The 18499-nt window shown below is 47.4% G+C and overlaps 7 protein-coding genes across 7 annotated transcripts; 4 read left to right on the forward strand and 3 right to left on the reverse strand.

Moving 5' to 3' along the window:
- Window positions 1-527: 527 nt before the first annotated feature.
- N7529_001833 (WSC-domain-containing protein) lies at window positions 528-2984 on the forward strand (the record flags this gene model as incomplete). The annotated part of the gene is made up of 6 exons (XM_057237364.1): window positions 528-898; window positions 1252-1638; window positions 1693-2051; window positions 2120-2425; window positions 2488-2768; window positions 2835-2984. The coding sequence occupies 6 exons, from the start codon at window positions 528-530 to the stop codon at window positions 2982-2984; spliced, it is 1854 nt and encodes a 617-aa protein (XP_057102051.1).
- Window positions 2985-4986: 2002 nt separating this feature from the next.
- On the forward strand, window positions 4987-5328 carry N7529_001834 (uncharacterized protein; the record flags this gene model as incomplete). The annotated part of the gene is made up of 1 exon (XM_057237365.1): window positions 4987-5328. The coding sequence occupies one exon, from the start codon at window positions 4987-4989 to the stop codon at window positions 5326-5328; it is 342 nt and encodes a 113-aa protein (XP_057102052.1).
- A 1724-nt stretch (window positions 5329-7052) lies between these two features.
- N7529_001835 (ankyrin repeat domain-containing protein) lies at window positions 7053-7737 on the reverse strand (the record flags this gene model as incomplete). Its single annotated transcript, XM_057237366.1, has 3 exons — window positions 7053-7369; window positions 7505-7679; window positions 7711-7737. The coding sequence occupies 3 exons, from the start codon at window positions 7735-7737 to the stop codon at window positions 7053-7055; spliced, it is 519 nt and encodes a 172-aa protein (XP_057102053.1).
- A 742-nt stretch (window positions 7738-8479) lies between these two features.
- Window positions 8480-10050, forward strand: N7529_001836 (nicotinate phosphoribosyltransferase; the record flags this gene model as incomplete). Its single annotated transcript, XM_057237367.1, has 5 exons — window positions 8480-8582; window positions 8632-8715; window positions 8770-9389; window positions 9453-9777; window positions 9830-10050. 5 exons carry the CDS (start codon window positions 8480-8482, stop codon window positions 10048-10050), a joined length of 1353 nt encoding a protein of 450 aa, XP_057102054.1.
- Window positions 10051-10642: 592 nt separating this feature from the next.
- Window positions 10643-11632, forward strand: N7529_001837 (protein kinase family protein; the record flags this gene model as incomplete). Its single annotated transcript, XM_057237368.1, has 2 exons — window positions 10643-10717; window positions 10742-11632. 2 exons carry the CDS (start codon window positions 10643-10645, stop codon window positions 11630-11632), a joined length of 966 nt encoding a protein of 321 aa, XP_057102055.1.
- A 430-nt stretch (window positions 11633-12062) lies between these two features.
- On the reverse strand, window positions 12063-14439 carry N7529_001838 (transcription factor domain-containing protein; the record flags this gene model as incomplete). The annotated part of the gene is made up of 2 exons (XM_057237369.1): window positions 12063-13784; window positions 13849-14439. 2 exons carry the CDS (start codon window positions 14437-14439, stop codon window positions 12063-12065), a joined length of 2313 nt encoding a protein of 770 aa, XP_057102056.1.
- A 3518-nt stretch (window positions 14440-17957) lies between these two features.
- On the reverse strand, window positions 17958-18375 carry N7529_001839 (uncharacterized protein; the record flags this gene model as incomplete). The annotated part of the gene is made up of 3 exons (XM_057237370.1): window positions 17958-18068; window positions 18135-18184; window positions 18252-18375. 3 exons carry the CDS (start codon window positions 18373-18375, stop codon window positions 17958-17960), a joined length of 285 nt encoding a protein of 94 aa, XP_057102057.1.
- Window positions 18376-18499: the final 124 nt, after the last annotated feature.

Below are 18499 nucleotides of genomic sequence, written 5' to 3' on the forward strand. Positions count from 1 at the left end.
GAGGGAATACGAGACGAGAATAGGAAGAGTATACGGAAGACGGCCCCTTTGGGGGTAACGGCTGAGTCGACATTATAAGTGCCGCCGCTGAGCGGGAATACGGGTTTTTTTCCGCTTGATTATCATCTTGGGGTTCAGGTTCAGCTCTCCGCTAGTCCGCTAGCCTCCACCAGGGATGTAAGAGAACAAGCATTGTCATATATGAACGGGAGGAGAATATTCTACAGCTGAAATTTAGTGGAGCCGCTAGTCCGCTAGCCTCCACCAGGGATGTAAGAGAACAAGCATTGTCATATATGAACGGGAGGGGAATATTCTACAGCTTGTATTTAGTGGAGCCGCTAGTCCGCAGGACTACATCGCCATGACTCAACAAAGGGAATAAGAGCCGATACCATAGTTGCTCGATAGTATAGAACGCAAGATACTGAGTTCATATAAGTCCAGCCGCTCCCACGCTGAATCCCAGTGGATCTAGTCTTTTGCTCTCCGTCTTCACGGCAACCTCACTCAGGATCAACGCCGACATGGTCAAGTTGTCTCTCCTCCAGGCGCTTTACGGCGTGGCAGTGACGGCCAATGCAGCCATATTTGCAGGTCTTCAGGAGCTCATTCCCACGGTGTCCACTGTCCTGTCCGCCCCATTGCCAGATCCTACCTCCATGATCCCATTCCAGAACGCCACCTTGGCCACACGACAGACATCAGACGATCCCTACTGCCCCGAGGGGCTCATTTGCGACCTGGAACGCTGTTCTTCGGAATGTCCTGAAGGCCAATATTGCTTGGCCGTTGGGGAGAATGCTGATTACTGTATTTCGGAGGCAGCAACCTTCTGCAGATTTGACCCTACGACGCGCACGGCTTGGGGATGTTCTCGATCAGGCGTCGAGTGCTGGTACGTCTATTATTTCCTGCTTCATATGTTATGCGGATTGTTGCGGGGAGGGTACCTGCTAACAGCAAGGGCCATAGTCATGGGAACTGTTTGAATCCAGGAAAAGAATGCTGTGATTTTTTCGATGCCTCCTGTGACCTTACGCTGCAGGACTGTGGGCAGTGTGCGGTTGGGAGTTGTGGAGCGAGTGGTTGTCTCTCGTCTTCGTCCACCACCACCACCACTACTACTACTACTACCACTAGTAGTAGTAGTAGTAGTAGTAGTAGTAGTAGTAGTAGTAGTGGAACTACCTCGATAACCAAGAGTGCGAGCACGACTAAAAGCACTTCAACAAGCAACACAACAAGCAGCTCAACAAGCACCATAACAAGCACCACAACAAGCACCATAACAAGCACCACAACAAGCACCACAACAAGCACCACAACAAGCACCACAACAAGCACCACAACAAGCACCACAACAAGCACCACAACAAGTATCACCACAAGTATCCCCAGTACTACGGTGCCAAGTACAACCGCGACGACCTCAACATCAACGACAACGACAACCCCACCCACCCCGACCATCATCCCCGGAGTCGGAACATTCGTGTATAGGAGCTGTCTGGTCGACATCTGGGACGCACGGGTCTTGGTTGCCGACTCCGATGACTCCCAGAGCATGAGCGTGCAACGATGCGTCGAGGTCGCGCAAGCCGGCTACTGGCGATACGCAGGTGTCGAATTCGGCACGTAAGTATATCCTCATATCCATGTTCAGTGGTCGATCGACTGATCGATGTCCAGGCAATGCTACGTCGGAAACACACTCCATGGCCCTGATCAGTTCCCGGACAGCGACTGCTCGCAAGCCTGTGCCGGCGACGGTACACAAGCCTGCGGTGAGGCAGGCCGAATCCAGGTCTACGAAGATCTTACCTGGAAGAATCCGACAATCGATGAACTGGCCGCGGCCGTGGAGCGGTACAACGCTACCATGGAGGATGCGCGGGCAGTGATTGCCAGCTACCAAGGACATGTCAACGAGCTTGAAGAACTCCTCCAGTCTCAGTCTTCTCGCAAACGGCAAGCGCAGCAACTTGAGGAACTCGAAATGAAAGTCAGGAAAGACTACAGTGACGTGGAAGCCGTCCGGGCCCGGGAAGGTAGCTATGTCACGATACGGATATTCCCCACCAAATAGGCCCCCTAGCTAATCGGACATTATGTTTAGAGAGTGACCGGGAGGCCGGAAATGAGGCCCTAACTCATAGCCTCCAACGGGACACACTCGGGACGGCCAACACGCCAGCACCACTGCCCGAAGATCTCTTCGAAGAGTGGGGCATCACGGGCGAGAATTTGAGTCGATACCTTGGTCAAATTCGAACCCGAATCTCTGGGTGGCTGGATGAATTCCAACGCGCGCAGCAGGCCGGCAGTTCCCCACAGATTGATACTGCGGCGGCAGCTGCCGAAGTAGAAGTAGCGCTGCAAGCGATTGGGACTGCTTTCACGGTGGCGCTTACCACTGGCTTCTGTAAGTCGGACCCCTTCACAAACACAGAAGAAAAGTAGCGCGTTAACGAGGGGTCCCATCAGTCCTTGTCCTGGATAGTATTGTTTCCTTCTTCAAGGGACTCTTCTCTGGTGGGGGTGATGGGGATGGTGGGGAGCAGACCAGCACAACTACCACAACAGGTCCGACCAAGACGACCTCCACAACGACAACTACGACATCGACGTGCACTGCAACTGCCACAACCACCCCGGTTGCCATCTTCGCTGCTTCAGGCGCCAGCACTGATGATTTCAATGCGTTGATCGACACTCTGCCTGACGACCCGGGGAGTCTCACCCTCACCGAGTCCTGGATGCCAACTGTGAGTTTCCATGCTTACAGTCCACCTTCTTTGCTTTCCATGATACAGGTACTAATGTTCATACAGTACCTCTACACGGGATATGTGGACGGATGTTCCCTCGAGAAGCTGGCCAAGGACCCGATCGTCTCGTCTTGGCTTATCACCCAGGGCTCGCAGGCTATCTGGCAATTTGACCGCGAAGGAAGTCTGAGTTGTACGTTTTCATCTACCTAGGCAATTGGATTCATCATAGTTCCCTTGCATATGCCGTGGATAATATACTTGCAATTCACTCCCTCCTTAAAACTCTGAATCAAACCCCAAATCATAGATGAGACACAATACATAGAACCTCAATCAATCCCTCTTCTAAACAAAAGCTACAAGAAAGTCAGGATGAGACATCCTATTATACCAAACTGGCCGCGCACTCTACCATCGACGGCTGTATATTCTTCCCATATATGGAATTGATAATTCGAGTACATGCTTTACCTATATCCTGTGCAGTCACTGCAGTAGATCTGGTCGAGCGCGTATTTGGGCATATAATCCATTTGCTTAGAGTACAAAGAGATTTGTGGACGACACTAAACGTTTGATTGGATTTCACCGAAATATCTTGGATCCAGGAAAGGGAATGGTTATGTCCGGCGTGTGAGGATCTAAGCCTCACCCCGCAGTCTTCAGTTTGAAGAAGTGGATTGGGCTCCTTTATCATGAGATGAGGGAGCAAACACGTCACAGAAATAGGTCGATAGTACTCACATCGTATACTTGTCCATGCGAATGACAGTAGAAATTATTATGAAATTGAAAAGAAGATATCCACTCCGGAGAATTTGACACATTATGAAAATCCGATCTTTGCCAAGCCTGCCAAGCAGCAACTGGCGCTAAGCATACCGGTATAATGATGAGATCTTGTATTTTTGCTGCAGCTGCGGGGCCGCTAGTCCGCTAGTCCGCATTGGAATTGCCTCTTTTTGATTATACATGTATGAACAAGGGTCAAGTGCGTTGAATCTGTGACTTTCGGGATCCGCACATTGTTAATTGACCAAAATTTCTCTAATCATAGTTAAAACCTTAACACTGAACGGATATCACTTCATATCCAGCCAGATTCTGATGGCACCCAGTTAGTTTTGACTTCTGCAGAACGACCTGGGTATTCCGTTGTCCCTATTTGAATTCAAGACTTTGCATCGTCTTATGTACAAATTTGCTGTCGTATAGGATGGTGGCACATACTGCTCTCTCGCTCTTATACCACTGTGGGTTAGCTCGTAAGCCGTTCCGATGGCGTAAAATATCCCGATTCGCTTGGCAAGGTGGGCCGGTCGTTGCTGCATGGAAGCGACTTACTTCTTGGGCAAACAGCTACCTCTCATTCGTGTCGAGCATGCCAAATGCGGCTGCTATTTGATCATGGAGCTGTTCTATGGAATCAAATTGAATCCTGCTTATCATAAAGGCGTGGAAGGACGTATTATGCATTATCGATTCTAGCATACGCAGAAATGAACCGAATAGTAGTTGTGTATCATTACATACAGGATGCGCTACAACAAAATGCTTTTTGGCGTAGTTAGAGGCGCTAGGTAGGGGCTGAAATTAGTGCTTAGTAGCATCGGCACACTAGCGGGCTAGCGATAATGGCGCTACTCCTCCGTAGTCTCATGGATATAGTGGGATTACTCGCGGTGTTTATGCCGCACGTGAATACGGCTTCTCCAGTGTCTATGATCACAAGGTTTCCGCTTACCTTATTGCCAGGAGTTCTTTGCTTTCCGAAATGTCCTTATAATATACCTTGAAAAAGTACCAAACGCCCACATTATTGTGGCTAAATGGATGATTTTGTCGTGGCAGTGTTCTATATACAAAAAACAGATGTAGGTATTCCGTATATGGGAATGCTTGAAAGTAAGTATAGCGCGAGGCTAACGGGACTGAAAAATACAAGTTACGGCACAAATAGAGGGCGTAATATGATGGTACCACCAGGGTACCAGAGGGCCCATTCACACGACCCTGTTCCTGGAAATTCTGAGACAAGAGATATTTAAGTCAGCTCCTTTTCGCTCCTGGGATAGACATAAAATCCACCCAAACATTCTTTTCTGCAAAGTCTCCCGCTATTTCAACCGTAGAAACAATGTACATTCCTCTTTTGCGTGGCAGTTCACCCATACACTTCTTCATGGCTGACGAAGAACAATAGACCCCCAAAATGAAGACTACCAATCTCGCAACCTTGTGTGCATTGTTTGCGGCGGCTACACTGGCCCTGCCAGCCGGAGATCTTGAAGCCCGAGTTCTACAACCCCAAGTTTATGGCCGGACCTGCTACTGCGGCGATAATTGTAACACGGTCAGCTGGCTATACGCTTGGGAATGGGCTGACGGGTCATGCTTCAACTTTTATACGGGCATGGCGGCCGCGTGGATTGATGCCGGATCAGCGTGCACCTTCTACAATGCGCCTAATTGTCAGGGCTCCTACATGGGTTCCTCGAGCAAGTGTACCAATTCAGATGTTGGCTGGCTTTGGTCTGCAACGTGCCATCGGTGATAGTCGGAACCGTGCCAGCTTAACATCATGATATGCTGAATACAATGTTTTGCCTTCTTATTCCGGTAGTTCCAAATCTCTGTTCCTCAAAATCTCTTTCTACGCTTATCCAAATATATGGCAATTTAGTGATAGTTTTAACGTTATGAATCTCAACACTGTGCATTTTGACAAGGCTTTTATTTATATCTTCACTTTATTCATAGATTCTAGGGCTTCAAAGGTACCAGTCCAGACATATAAATCAGTTGGCCATGCAAGAATTTGAACTTACGCTGGAGTACAAAATTGACAAATTCCAAAAGCAACCATGACTGAGGTATCAAAAAATATCAATGGAGTAAAGGCGTTTTGTAGATCCGTCTTGTTGACCAAAGTGAGCCAAAGTGAAACAAACACAAAGCCAAAAAACTTGGGTGACAATAAATCAAGATATTATTTTCAAACCAGACCATCCTTGTACAGCGTGCAAGCCCTATCCTTCTGTGCCCATGGTGTTCTGAAGTGAAGGCGGTATTCTTTTCTTTGGTATCAGCTGGAGAATTTCTATCGTACCAATGCTCTGCTTTGGGTCCCTGAGACCATTCGTTATAGAGTCTCTTGCTATGGCCATGCGTACGTCTTCGGGCTCAAGCTTTTCGAAGTCATACCATGCATTCCTCGAGAGGGGAAGCTCGGTTAGATCGGAATGGACATGACTGTTACGTACTTTGTAGAACTAGGCTATAAGCTATTGTGTCATTTTGTATAAGCGTTCTGTTTATTTACCTTGATGAACTTAATTGAAGTGCAGGTTTTCCAAGAAAAGAAGTGGTGTTTGAGATATCCACGTTTTCTGATATATTCAGCCTTGAGCTTCTGGTAGAACTCGGTATTAGCTCGGATATTTTCGGAATAAGGAAGCATAGAAAGCATAGTCTGTCTGAGCCGAGTCCAAGGCCTGTCAACGCACCAATATATTCCGTTTGAGTAACCACGGTTCTTTTGGAATGTTGTATCTCGTAAAAAGGTCCTGCTAAGGCGCGTCCCTTCCTAGTTCCTGCTTGAGGAGGAAGGTTTGAACCTGAACAAGCGAAGTCCTTAAATAAGTCACTATCTTGATGTCTCCTAGCATTTGAATGTTGAGTATCTTGCTGATGTCGCGGCAGAGTTGGCTCCGAATCACCTCCATGACGAATCGGTATCGGCATGCAACTAACTTTGACGATATCGATCTGCTTCTTCCAAAGACAAATGGCGAAAGAGCTCTTTCGATCCACACTTCAACGAAAGTTAGGCTTAACCATACAAGGTAGTTTTCAAACTTACCATCCATTTAACCGTCAGATATCCAGGTGGACATAGATTATTAGGCTGACGCAATGGCCACCAATCTATAGATTCCGTAGTAAAATTTTGTATGCCTATTTTGATTTGATCGATGATTGAGGGGGCGGTATGTCAGAGAAGCAAATTTCACGAATGCCATCAAAGAAGTGCTGCCTGATTTTACACGAAGGCTGTAGGAAATTGAAGCAAAGGGTAGAAGTGGTCCCCGTTGAAAAGGGTTTCTGGCCGTCATTGTCCTGGGTCTTGGCGTCGGCACCGTGGTTAAGTAGTGTTCTTATACTTTATCCTGAACCGGCCTGGGCGGCGAAATGAAGAGGTGTACGACCGTCTTTGTCCTGGATGTTGACGTCTGTACCTTTGAACAACAGTGCCGATATACAGTCCTCTGAACTAGACTAGACGGCTGAGTGAAGAGGCGTGCGACCGTCTTTGTCCTGAATAATGACGTTTGTACCGTGGTTAACTAGTGCTCTTATACTGTCCTGTGAACTGGACTGGGCGGCGAATTGAAGAGGCGTGCGACTTTCTTTATCCTGGGTCTCGGCATCCGCACAGTTCTTAAGCAGTGTCGTTATACTGTCCTCTGAACCAGACTGGGCGGCGAGGTAAAGAGGTGTACGACCGTCTTTGTCTTGAAACTTGACGTCTGCACCATGGCTGATAAACTCGGAAAGAGCCGGTAAAGACCCGGACTCTGCTGCGAAGTGAATTTCTGTTCGACCTCATTTACTTTTTATCCCGATTTTAGCACCAATCTGGATCAATGTCGTTATGACTGTGACAGCGTCTAGTTTAGCCGCTTCCTGTCATAAGGTATGGCCTTCACTTAAGTAAGTATTAACCAAACCTGAGTACTTCAAGACTTCGTGAAATTCTTTCCAATTCTCATCCAAAGCATGCTTTCGAAGGCTTTTCCGGAATTCAATATACTCCTCTTCCACACTCTTAACGAAATCAAACAGCTTTGACTGGCCCCACTGCTTTGCCCGCTCTGATGCCGATATTCCTCGAGCGTCAATATCCTTTGAGCTGGCGCCGGCGAGTATCAATAACCTTATGCAAGGTTCGGATTTTGCCCATATTGCTAAATGAAGAGAAGGGTCTCCATACTGGCATCTTTCGGGGAGGTTTTCTCCTTCTTTGAGTGCGTTGTCTACGGCCTTCTCATCGCCTTCCTTGTCAGCGAAGTGGATTCCATGATAAGTGGACAAACTAAACTAGAAATCGTAATTCATCGTACCCGTCCGATATGATATATCTAGTTTCTTGGCCACATTGCGTCATTGGAGGGCCTTGCCCATGTAGGCATTTATCTCCGAGATGAGATAAATGAATTGCGCGTTCAAAATGATACTAGGTTTATTTTGATAGGCGCGCATGTCTTTCCTACAAAAACTATGACCAGTGTCCCGAGCCAGATATTATTAGTGGAATGTGGGGTATGTAGTGATCAAGGATAGCACCCGAAATTCACGTACCTATGTATATTGCGGGACTTGTGAATACAAACAAATTCTATCTTTGCTTTACAAATAATCAGATATACAATAAATAGTCAAGATAAAGAAATACAAACCAAGAGAAGCTGTTGAATTGAAGTGAACATAGATAAGTAGAAGTCAGATGCAAACAGAACAAACGGCTATCGGCATATCGGCGTTGTTCCCCGCGGTCGATTGTGCAAGGAAAAAGAAGAAAAAACACAGAAAAAGCCAGCAATCCTCCCTGCATATCTTTCAACTTTGCGCCAATCACTTTTTGCGATCTCAGCACTTTCATTGACCCAACATTGACAGACCGAAACCTCTGGTTAACCATCAATATGGTCCAAGGCGTAGCCCCGCAGGGCATCGTCTCCCTCTTAGACACGGATCTGTACAAGCTGACCATGCAATGCGCGGTCCTCAAGTACTTCCCGGATGTTTGTAAGTAGCTATAGACTGGGAAGTGGGACTTGGACTGACATCAGTGCAGCTGTGACCTACAGCTTCACGAATCGGACCCCGCACATGAAATTGCATCGCGCGGCTTACAAATGGCTACTGAAACAGTTGGATTGTGAGTGGATTAATACACGATGATCCCGGATCACATCTAACTATTCTGTCATAGATCTGGCTGAAATCCGCGTCACTGCCGAGGAGCGCGAATTCCTCCGCCAAAAGTGCCCCTACCTAAATGACGCATACCTCTCCTTCCTAGAGACCTTCCAGCTCAAGCCTTCCGAGCATGTTGAGGTCAAGTTTACTCCGACACAAGATACGGGCAGCGACGATGACGAGGGCAACGTGGAATACGTCATCAAGGGACTCTGGCTCGACACGATCCTGTATGAGATTCCTCTGCTTGCGCTGACCAGCCAGGCGTATTTCATGTTCAGTGATACGGACTGGGATTACGAGAACCAGGAAGAGAAGGCATACCAGAAGGGCTGTACTTTGCTGGAGAATGGATGCGTGTTCTCCGAATTTGGCTCCCGACGCCGGCGAGACTACCACACACAAGACTTAGTCATGAATGGACTTTGTCGCGCCGCGGAGGAAGGAAAGAAGCAGGGCTGGTCGGGTGTTATGGCCGGAACGAGCAATGTGCACTTTGCCATGAAATACAATAAGGCTGCAGTTGGTACTGTGGCGCATGAATGGTACATGACCATTGCGGCTATCACGGATGACTATGAGAACGCCAATGAGCTGGCGCTGAGCTACTGGCTCGGATGCTTTGGGGAGGGAGTATGTTATTTCTTTTATTTTCAACTTCGGCAGTAGGAGATCCAGCTAACCAGAAACTGGCAGGTCCTTGGAATCGCGCTTACCGATACCTTTGGCACGCCGGCTTTCCTTGATGCGTTCAGCAAGCCCGTTTCTGGGCCAAATGAGAAGGCTGGTGCCCGCTCAACTATGACTTACGCTCAGAGCTATACCGGTGTCCGCCAAGACTCAGGAGACCCAGCACACTTTGTCCAGATGGTCCGAGAATTCTATGACCGTCAGGGTATTACCGACAAGAAGACCATAGTTTTCTCGGACTCACTGGACATTGAGCACTGTCTGGAGTACAAGGCCATTGCCGAAGAGGCTGGATTCAACCCTACCTTCGGAGTAGGAACCTTCTTTACCAGTAAGTCAGAGAATTTGGCGCTTGATTTTCACCCATACTGATATTATGCTAGATGACTACACGCAAAAAACCACTGGGGAAAAGTCCAGGCCTCTCAACATTGTTATCAAGATCGCCACTGCAAATGGAAGTCCTGCAGTCAAGCTCAGTGACAACCTGGGAAAGAACACAGGCGATCACGCCAAGGTTCAGGAAGTTAAGAAGAAGCTGGGATATGTCGAGTACTCGTGGGAAGAGGGCGATGAGAGCCGTCGTTGGACAAAGCAAGCTTAATCAGCCGTGCCTTGCAGGATATTCCCAAAATATGAGCCATGATCACATCGAAGAAATTGGTGGTGGATTTTCATAGACATAATGTGTCACCACAATAGAGCATAAGAATAGATTTTAGTTGCTATCACTATGAGAGAAAGCACATCGACTGTATTTGAAAGGGATCTTTAGAGCCTTGTCTGTATCCGGATATGAGTTTCGCTGCATTGTAATTTGTATAAATTTTACTTAATCGGGTTGTCATCATCCCAAGGCTTCACAGTACGTTCTGAATGGATATAGCTGTTCAAAGTGGGCCACTATATCGACGTAAGAGGATCGTTGGCCGCTGTATTTTTACATCTTAAGCCATCAGGGCTCAGGAAGGAGCTTCGGAGCATAACGCAATAACAACAGCTGATAGGAAACGGCCGATGAAAACACCCATAGAAAGTGCGGTGTATGGTGACTGCCAATAGAGTGACATCTATGCAGGCAGTTAGGAGAATTGACCAGGAGTTACCTTTACTAAACGCGTCGAGTGTGTTCATGGCAGCTCTAACTGTCCAGATCAGTCAGACCATTCTTGATTCACTTAATCGGCACAATTGACATGGCTGAGATCATCTCTCCGAGTACCCAAGGGGAACCAATTGACCTCACAACCCCGAACACCCAATTGGAAAGTGTAAGCACCCTCTATTCCATTCAGCCACAGCAGCATACTCACTCCCAACAGGAAAACGACACAGAAACCTCAGACCACACAAGAGCAACAAGCCCCCACTCAATCGTCAGCGACATATCCAATCCCTCCCAATATCGACCCCGAGGCGTGAAAAAGATAATCTCCCAAGGCCACTGCCTAATCGGTCTGCTGGACGACAAATCTGTTCTCAAATACGCCAGCGACCCAAACAACAAAGAATACCAAAAAAGCATCAGAGTAGAATCCGCCTTGCTGCAGCTCCTCGGACCACACCCGCACATCATCGAATGGCAAGGCCTCTACGAAGAAGCCCTCAAGCTCAAATTCTACCCCCAAGGCACCCTCCGCAAATACCTCACGATGAACCCGCACGTCGAAATCAGAAAAAGACTCAAATGGTGCAGGCAGCTCGCTGAAACAATCGAGTTTGTACATTCAAAACGTGTCATCCACTGCGATATCTGTCTCCATAATGTCCTGCTGGACGATGATCTGAATGTCGTGCTTGCTGATTTCCAGGGCGTTTTCAAATCAATTACCGGGGCTGCGCTGCTCGATGGGTTAACGCGTGAATGTTCAAAGGCTTATATGCCAAGGTCAGATATTCACTATGCGAGTACGGGTAGCGATTTGTTTGCGCTTGGTTCGGCGATTTATCATATTATGGTGGGTCATGAGGTGTTTCCGGAGCTGAGCAGTCTTAGAGATGCGGAGGAGATCAACCGTAGGTTTGAGAGTCAGCTTTTTCCAGGTGATAATTATGTGGCTAGCCATATTGTGGAGAAATGCTGGAAAGGGGAGTATAGGGTTGCGGCTGAGATTACCGCTGAACTTGATGATCTGGAATTACTGGCTCAGGCTGTAGAAGCGGAGGGAGCCTTTGGAGTTGGGTAGATTGAATTAGATAGGTCATGGAGAAGGTTAGAAATCGGAGTTTGCAAGGTTTTGTATCATTAGGTCTCAAGAGTCCAAATTTAGTACTATTTCTACCTTTCAAAATTTTCAAGGCCCTGGATTTAGTAATTCACAGTAGCTATATGCAGCTGTCAACGAAGCGTGACGGGATCAGTATCAGCTGTTTCCAGACTTTTACACCTTCAGTAATATCACACAGCATAATGCTTGGGTGCTTGGATAATCGACCCGTGGACCGCAAGGTAGCAGAAACTGGATAGCAAGCTTAGTCTCCATTAGCACATTCCAGGACCGATATGCAACATGACATAAATCCTGCAAATGACGCATATTCGAGTGCATTGGCTCGTAAATTTGATATATACACATGTAGAAGAAGTATACATAACACAACCACCTTCATATTACACTAAAACATATCATCTCCAGATTGGAATCCCAGATCTTTGTCCAAATCACCAGTAATTTCCGGCCTTGTGTCGTTCACAGGTTGGTGCTGAGAGTGACCCCCAGGGGTAATATCATTTGCATCTTTCATAAAGGAAAAGAGATCGTCGTCTTGGACTTGTTGTGACTCATTTGTCCTCTGAAGCCCACTGAAAGTTTCGGCATGACTGAACTGGTGCATGTCTGTGTCCCGGAAGAGCTCCTGTGTCCAGTCGACGGCATCTGGGTCTTGGGCGTGTGGAGAGATGTTCATTTCATCGGGGTTGTTGCGATTCGAGTTTTGAGGTGTGGGTATATCGGGGAAGGAGTCAATGTCGATGGAGAGGAAGTTGAAGGGGTTGTTGTCGACGCTGTTGGGGTCGTCGAATTGATCGAAGTCGTCTGGGAATAAAGGTAGATCGGTTTCTCGTGTGGTTTGGGGAGTGAAGGCTTTTTGACTAGTGCCCTCTTGGCCTGATGAAGCTGGTGGCCTCGAAATCGGAGTCTCAATTCGAGTGACTGGCTTCTCGGGTAATAATGTGTTGGCTTGAGGCGTAGAACCAGATTCTGCGCTTGGTTTCCTAGTCGTCAATGAGGTGGCCGGGGCATCGAGGTTGTATTGCATCACCTCGAAGAATGTGCTTGATGCGCCGGACTGCATCTTTATGGCAGCTTCGATGTTGGCAAACTCTTGGTCGGCCGCTGGGTAGATATCCTTAAGACAATGGAGGACTTGAATACAGCGGTGGAAATTGTAGACACTGCTTTCACGGACGGCTGGATTGTCGGACATGGTGTTGGATAAGTGTGCCACAGCAGCAGGTAGAATCACAGTCACGCCAGACTGTGGTAGGAAACGCGTCAGATTGAGTTGATTTAAGCCTTGAATGATATGTGTAATGCCTCCAGCTGCATCATGCATCTTCGTGCGAGCAGTATTCCGCCAATTATTACGTGATTGAGACTGGTCGTTCGAGGCTATCGCCCATGGCCTGTGGAGTGCACTGCTGGTTGCATGGTAGAGCATGCGGAGCATTGCGCCATGTAGCAAAAGCACATCTTCACCATCACGGAAATTGGTCCTTGTCTTTGGTACGAACTGTGCGTCTTTAGGAAGTGCACTAAGCCATGAGTCGAGTTTCTGACCACACCGCGCAAACTCAGACTCAGAGGCCTGACGGGGAACGATTGTGACTGTGGTGCGATTTGTGGCTCCGAACTGGCGCTGTGACGGTGTATACTGAGCAAATAGCACTCTACCGATACACTGACAAAGCTTCATCTTCTCAATGAACATAATAGCGAGGCGCTTCTGATGCGATACGTCTTCAAGTTGGCGACATCGGAAACTTGCCACCACAGATGGTGAGAAGGGTTCAAAATCGAAGTCGTCTAGCCGGAGCATTGGAACACTACTTGTTCCCTCGTTGACTTGTAGTGGGCGGCGCATGCCCATGGCAATAAGTCGATCTCGAGAGAATAGACACCACCAAAGCCGAGAGCGTAGTCGTCGAGTCTGTAAATCCATTTCGCCCGATGCAGGGTCCCTATTCAGCCCAATTGAATGTGCTTGTGTGTTACAAACTCCGATCCAGTCCCAGATATCCCGCTGCGGGCTATTCTCTGGATCAGACCAGTAGGTCATCAATAATAATGTTTGTAGAATCACAATGCGATCCTCTTCACAATCAAGAGAGTATAGTAGCTATGAGCAGGTTATTGAGTTAGCTGAGTAATCCAAGAAAAGGAGGGCTCGAGAGAACACAAACCCTTAGGCGAGTGAAAAAAGCATTACGTGCGCTCTTCCGGGTTGAATACCCAGCGTCCTGCAAGTGTTTGAGATCGACGAAAGCAGTACCGACAAACATGACTGCTTGGAACAACAAAATACTAACATTCCCCTCTGGGTCATTCTCAGCCACACACCGCAAGAACTCTTGCAAATTCAAGACTGGCATAAAACTGTGCACCCATTGGATATAACAGCGCAGCAATTCGTCTCGAAGCCCGCTCTCCGGAAGAGACAGCGCGCCACGGAATCGCAGAAACTCCAAGTCCTCAGGTGCAATACGAGCGGGCAACGGCTTCAAAAATTGAGGCTCATCATCCAGCATCGCGGTTAGCGGATCAAAGTCGGGGTCTATCAGGTCCTGTACGGCAGACACCATGTTTGCCAAAGGCATGGAGTGTTGCACATCGGGGTTTCCGGCCCTTCGCCATCCATTTGCAGGTTTAGACTCGTATAGCCATGGTACTTGAGGGTCATATTGAAGGCTGTGTCGCTTGGCTGTAGGGTCGAGGCGAGTGTCTGGCGACTTGCGCTTCAGAGTGTGCGCCTGGCTATCAGGCGTTGACGACATGACCTTGCATCTAGGGTATATCAAGTGGGTCTTAGATACATTGAGTTTCCGCGTTGCGAATTGATCGACGTGTCAAGAAGTTGGTGGTTGAAGCCGTAAGAAAGCGGTGTTCGGAGTCGGGGAAAAGTGTGGGGGCGTGCGGAGAATCTTGGCGGGAAGATCGCCACTACCTGCAAAGGTGTGTAGCGGCCAACGGTCGGATTGAATTATCTGCAGATGCTTGACTTAAGTTTGACAATAAACTAAGATACTTGAATTACTATACTAAAGGCTATAGAAAAAAAAAGGGGTGAACAAGAGGTGAAAAGAGTTCTAAGAGTTGTCAATTTGATAATGTATAGAAAGTGAATCTGACCCCTGGCCGCTATGCATTTTCCCGCTATGATAAGATCCAGAATGTGATCGAGGAAGCCGATAAGGAGGTGATGCCAACGAGGATCGGCCAAGATAGCGATGGCCAGGAAGCTCCGTACAGCCCTAGGTATCGTAAAGGTAATCCCATCGAGATGATGGAAGAGCAAAACGACTTGCCAGACAGAGATGCCACCGATACAATGATAGAAGGACAAAGCGACTTGCTAGAAATAATTCCCATCGACACAGTGATAGAAGGGACTGAGGATATTAATCGAGAGTCTAGAAAGCCTACTTAACAAGCAGATAAGATCTGGAACAGGATAGAGCAAGCCGATGAGATTATATCACCAGGCATCGGCCAGAATGACGATGGCCAGGAAGCTCCGTATAGCTTAGAGGAACTGGAGCTGCACCGGATTTTCAAATTTTTGTGAAAACACCGGCACAAGATACAGTGCAGCCATTGCCATCAAGCTGCTAGTACCGTACAAAAGTGGCAAAGTTTGATTTCTGGCATCCGCCACGCTTCTGTCCACCGTCTTTCACAAGATCGCGATTCTCTCGTCCAGATAAATAGTGCCGCCATTGAGTACTTTATTTATATCGGTGGATTTCCAAGCATAGAGAAGCTTTGCCGTCTCTTGAAGTTCCTGGAGCGTAGACTCCCAAAGTCAGAGCGTCGTCTAGCGCAGCCAAGACGGAAGTTTAAGCACTTAGCTTCTTTGCCAAGTTTGCGCTATGAGCATCTGAAAGACCGATTCCTGTTGCTGCCAAAGCCCCCCCCCGGGAGTTCTTGACTGGATTGAGGAAATTTACAATTCGAAATGGTTCCTGCAAGCTGCATTCCGATGAAGCCGATGCACTACTTAGTATTAGTTTCTTCCGATCCGGTAAAGACGTCGAACTACAAAGTTTTGTTGATGTGTATCTCGCAAGAAGCAATGTGAAATGATTCGTAGGGTGGTCATTAACACCAAGGAGTGTGGACCGACGAATGAAATCTCAACGACTACCCCCGGTACTGTAGATCAAGGGGGCTCATTTGTGACCTGGGGAAGGATTGCAAGGGTGTGCAAATGTCGGGACACGATCTATAAGCCTAGACTTGACGGGCCATCAGCGTACGGATGGAACATGATTTTGTTGCTTAGGAGGTATGGTTGGGGCAGGTGGTCGTGTCCTCCTAGTTGCTCTCGCAAGAGAGTGGTTGGTTCTCCATCGAATGGAAAGTTGCTGCTTTGTCTTTCTAGTCTAGAGCGTTCTGGAAGCGATGCATCTTCTCCTGTATCAACCTTCCCCTCAATCAATATACTCTCTTCGAACCCGACACTTCCTCTACCTATCTGCTCCAATTCTACGGCCAGCCTGCCCACTCTAGCAGATAGCCTTTTGGAATTAATGTTAATTTTGGACGGGCAAAATGGTAGATCTAAACAAAGTCTCCGGTTTTTGCACTAGAGGCCGAGAAACCGATTGGGTCCCGGCCGACCCACAAAGTTTGTTTCAAACACCCATCGCATCTCGCGCCCGTACCTTCTGGCGGCGTCTACGGGCAGGCGCTCGGGCAAGATAGCCCCACGAGGGGCACCAGCAATACAAATATGAAGGCCGTCGTCATAGAAAGCTATCTAACGACCTTGGGTCCCTAAAAAACGCGATTGCCTAGAATAGGTTAAGATTGTTTCAACCCCAGAGCCTCTAATCATTCGTTATACCTCATGACACTGAATTCGCGTCACTGCTATCCTGAGGGAAAATGGTTTGATTAGTCTTTAGCACCTATACCCAAATTTGATGATCGATACGCACGTCAGAACCGCTACGAGCCTCCACCAGAGTTTCCTCTGGCTTCGCCCTATTCAAGGATAGTTCACCATTTTCGGTCCCAAGTGCTTCACTATGGGTTATTTCTCTTTCTATCAATCATGCTTTCTTTTTTCCCATCGCTCTTCCGACCTTGCGCCCTTGCTGACTATTTATCTCGGATTTAGGGCATGTACATATTGATATGATACGGTCGCAGTGTCATCCAAAGATTACCTATGATACTCTGAGTAGAGAGCAGTTTGATTGATACCAACAATTCAACCTTCTCATGGCATTTCAGATATAATGGCTCAATAAGACACAATAGAACGGGTAGACTCCAGATGTTACGATGGTCGGGTGAACATACGTCTTAATGGAAAGAGTTAAGAGATATATAATTGGCAATGGCTGGGTAAAGCGAAGTGAAGACTCAAAAGCGAAAATTGTTTTACAACTAGCGGAAAACGTGCGCAAGATACAAGAGTTTCAGCACTCAGAAGGCACTCAAATTGCTTCTGCTGATACAGATCACCTTATGACTGTCGTGTTCCAGGCCCTTATTTGCGCTTCGGTCCTTTTGATATCGTCAAGGACTTTCATTGGTATTTACGCAGCGGGATGGAATTTAACTCCAAGTTTGACCCTGAGTTCCAGGAATTTTTCAAACGAGACAGCAGGTCTTGGCCGTTGGTACCTAGGTATTTACCCACGGTGAGCTTAGCAGCCTTAGTATTCTTGCTAGCAGGGATAGTATCTCTGGTATCATTTACGGGGAACCGCTAGTTGGTATCCATCATATTGGGAATATACTACTGCCTATCAAGTCAACCAACAGAACTCTTTTTGGGTCCATGAGATTGACAAATTCTTACAACCAATGCCCGAAGAACTAGCGATAGACCGTGGTCGTCAAAAATCTTTGGAGATATTTGAGTAATCCTGGCTTGTGTGATCAACTAAAGGACCCTCCCATGAAAATAAAACAATTATTTATACTTCTATAACAACCTTGCAGATACTTGTACTTATTGGATCTATTTCAACCGTCGTTGTTCACGCGGGGATAGTCTAGGTAGACATTGTTTAATTGATTACAGCATCTGTACACGTTATATTATTCCTAGTAATAACTAAAGCTTTTCCCAACTGAGTCAATACTCACCGTCGCTAATAACGTTCTATAGTAAAAGAGAAAGGTTTGGAGTAAGCCACGAGTGTTTGACAATAGCACGCGGCAAAATTCCTGATATTCATGAACTTGAAACTGGAGTCATCATGCGGGATATTGCATGTCCTCCAAATAATATATTGTACAAATTATCCCATCCCAAAACCGCCGAGCGAAAAAATATCTATGCATCATGTGTTTTCCGTTGACCGACGCCGATATGCTTCCACTGCTCCAAGGGAGATCCGAGTCGTGTCACGGGAGGTATCAAAGGCATGGTGGTATTACATACTGCCTCAAGTTAGTATTTGTTAGGATAAATACCGTCGTTAACGATGGATTCGAGTCAGGGTCGACTTACGGAGGAAGGAGGAACTCTCCGAGGCTGGAGGAAAGGAACGCAATACCGGCCTAAGTAGCCATTCGTTAGTTATATGGAATGCAGGAAGAATCCAGACTGATATGATGAAACATACACCGAAGACAATGATACTGCGGACAATTGTCTTGTTCTCGGGGTTGGTGGCCTCATTGTAGGCAGTGCTGAAGAAGCTCTTCTGGGGGCGCGAGCCGGAGGGAATGATGCGCTGGTTGGGAGCCATTTTGTGTGATGTAATGAGACGATGGAAGACGGAGATTGATGTTGTTGGTTGGAAGTGATGGTCGGATCTTCGAGAAATCTGCGGCTTCGGAACATTTGGCGTCACTGCGCCACTAGCTCCTACC

Source organism: Penicillium soppii (assembly GCF_028829465.1).
Source record: "Penicillium soppii strain IBT 18220 chromosome Unknown utg000002l, whole genome shotgun sequence".
NCBI classification, from domain to species: Eukaryota; Fungi; Ascomycota; class Eurotiomycetes; order Eurotiales; family Aspergillaceae; genus Penicillium; species Penicillium soppii.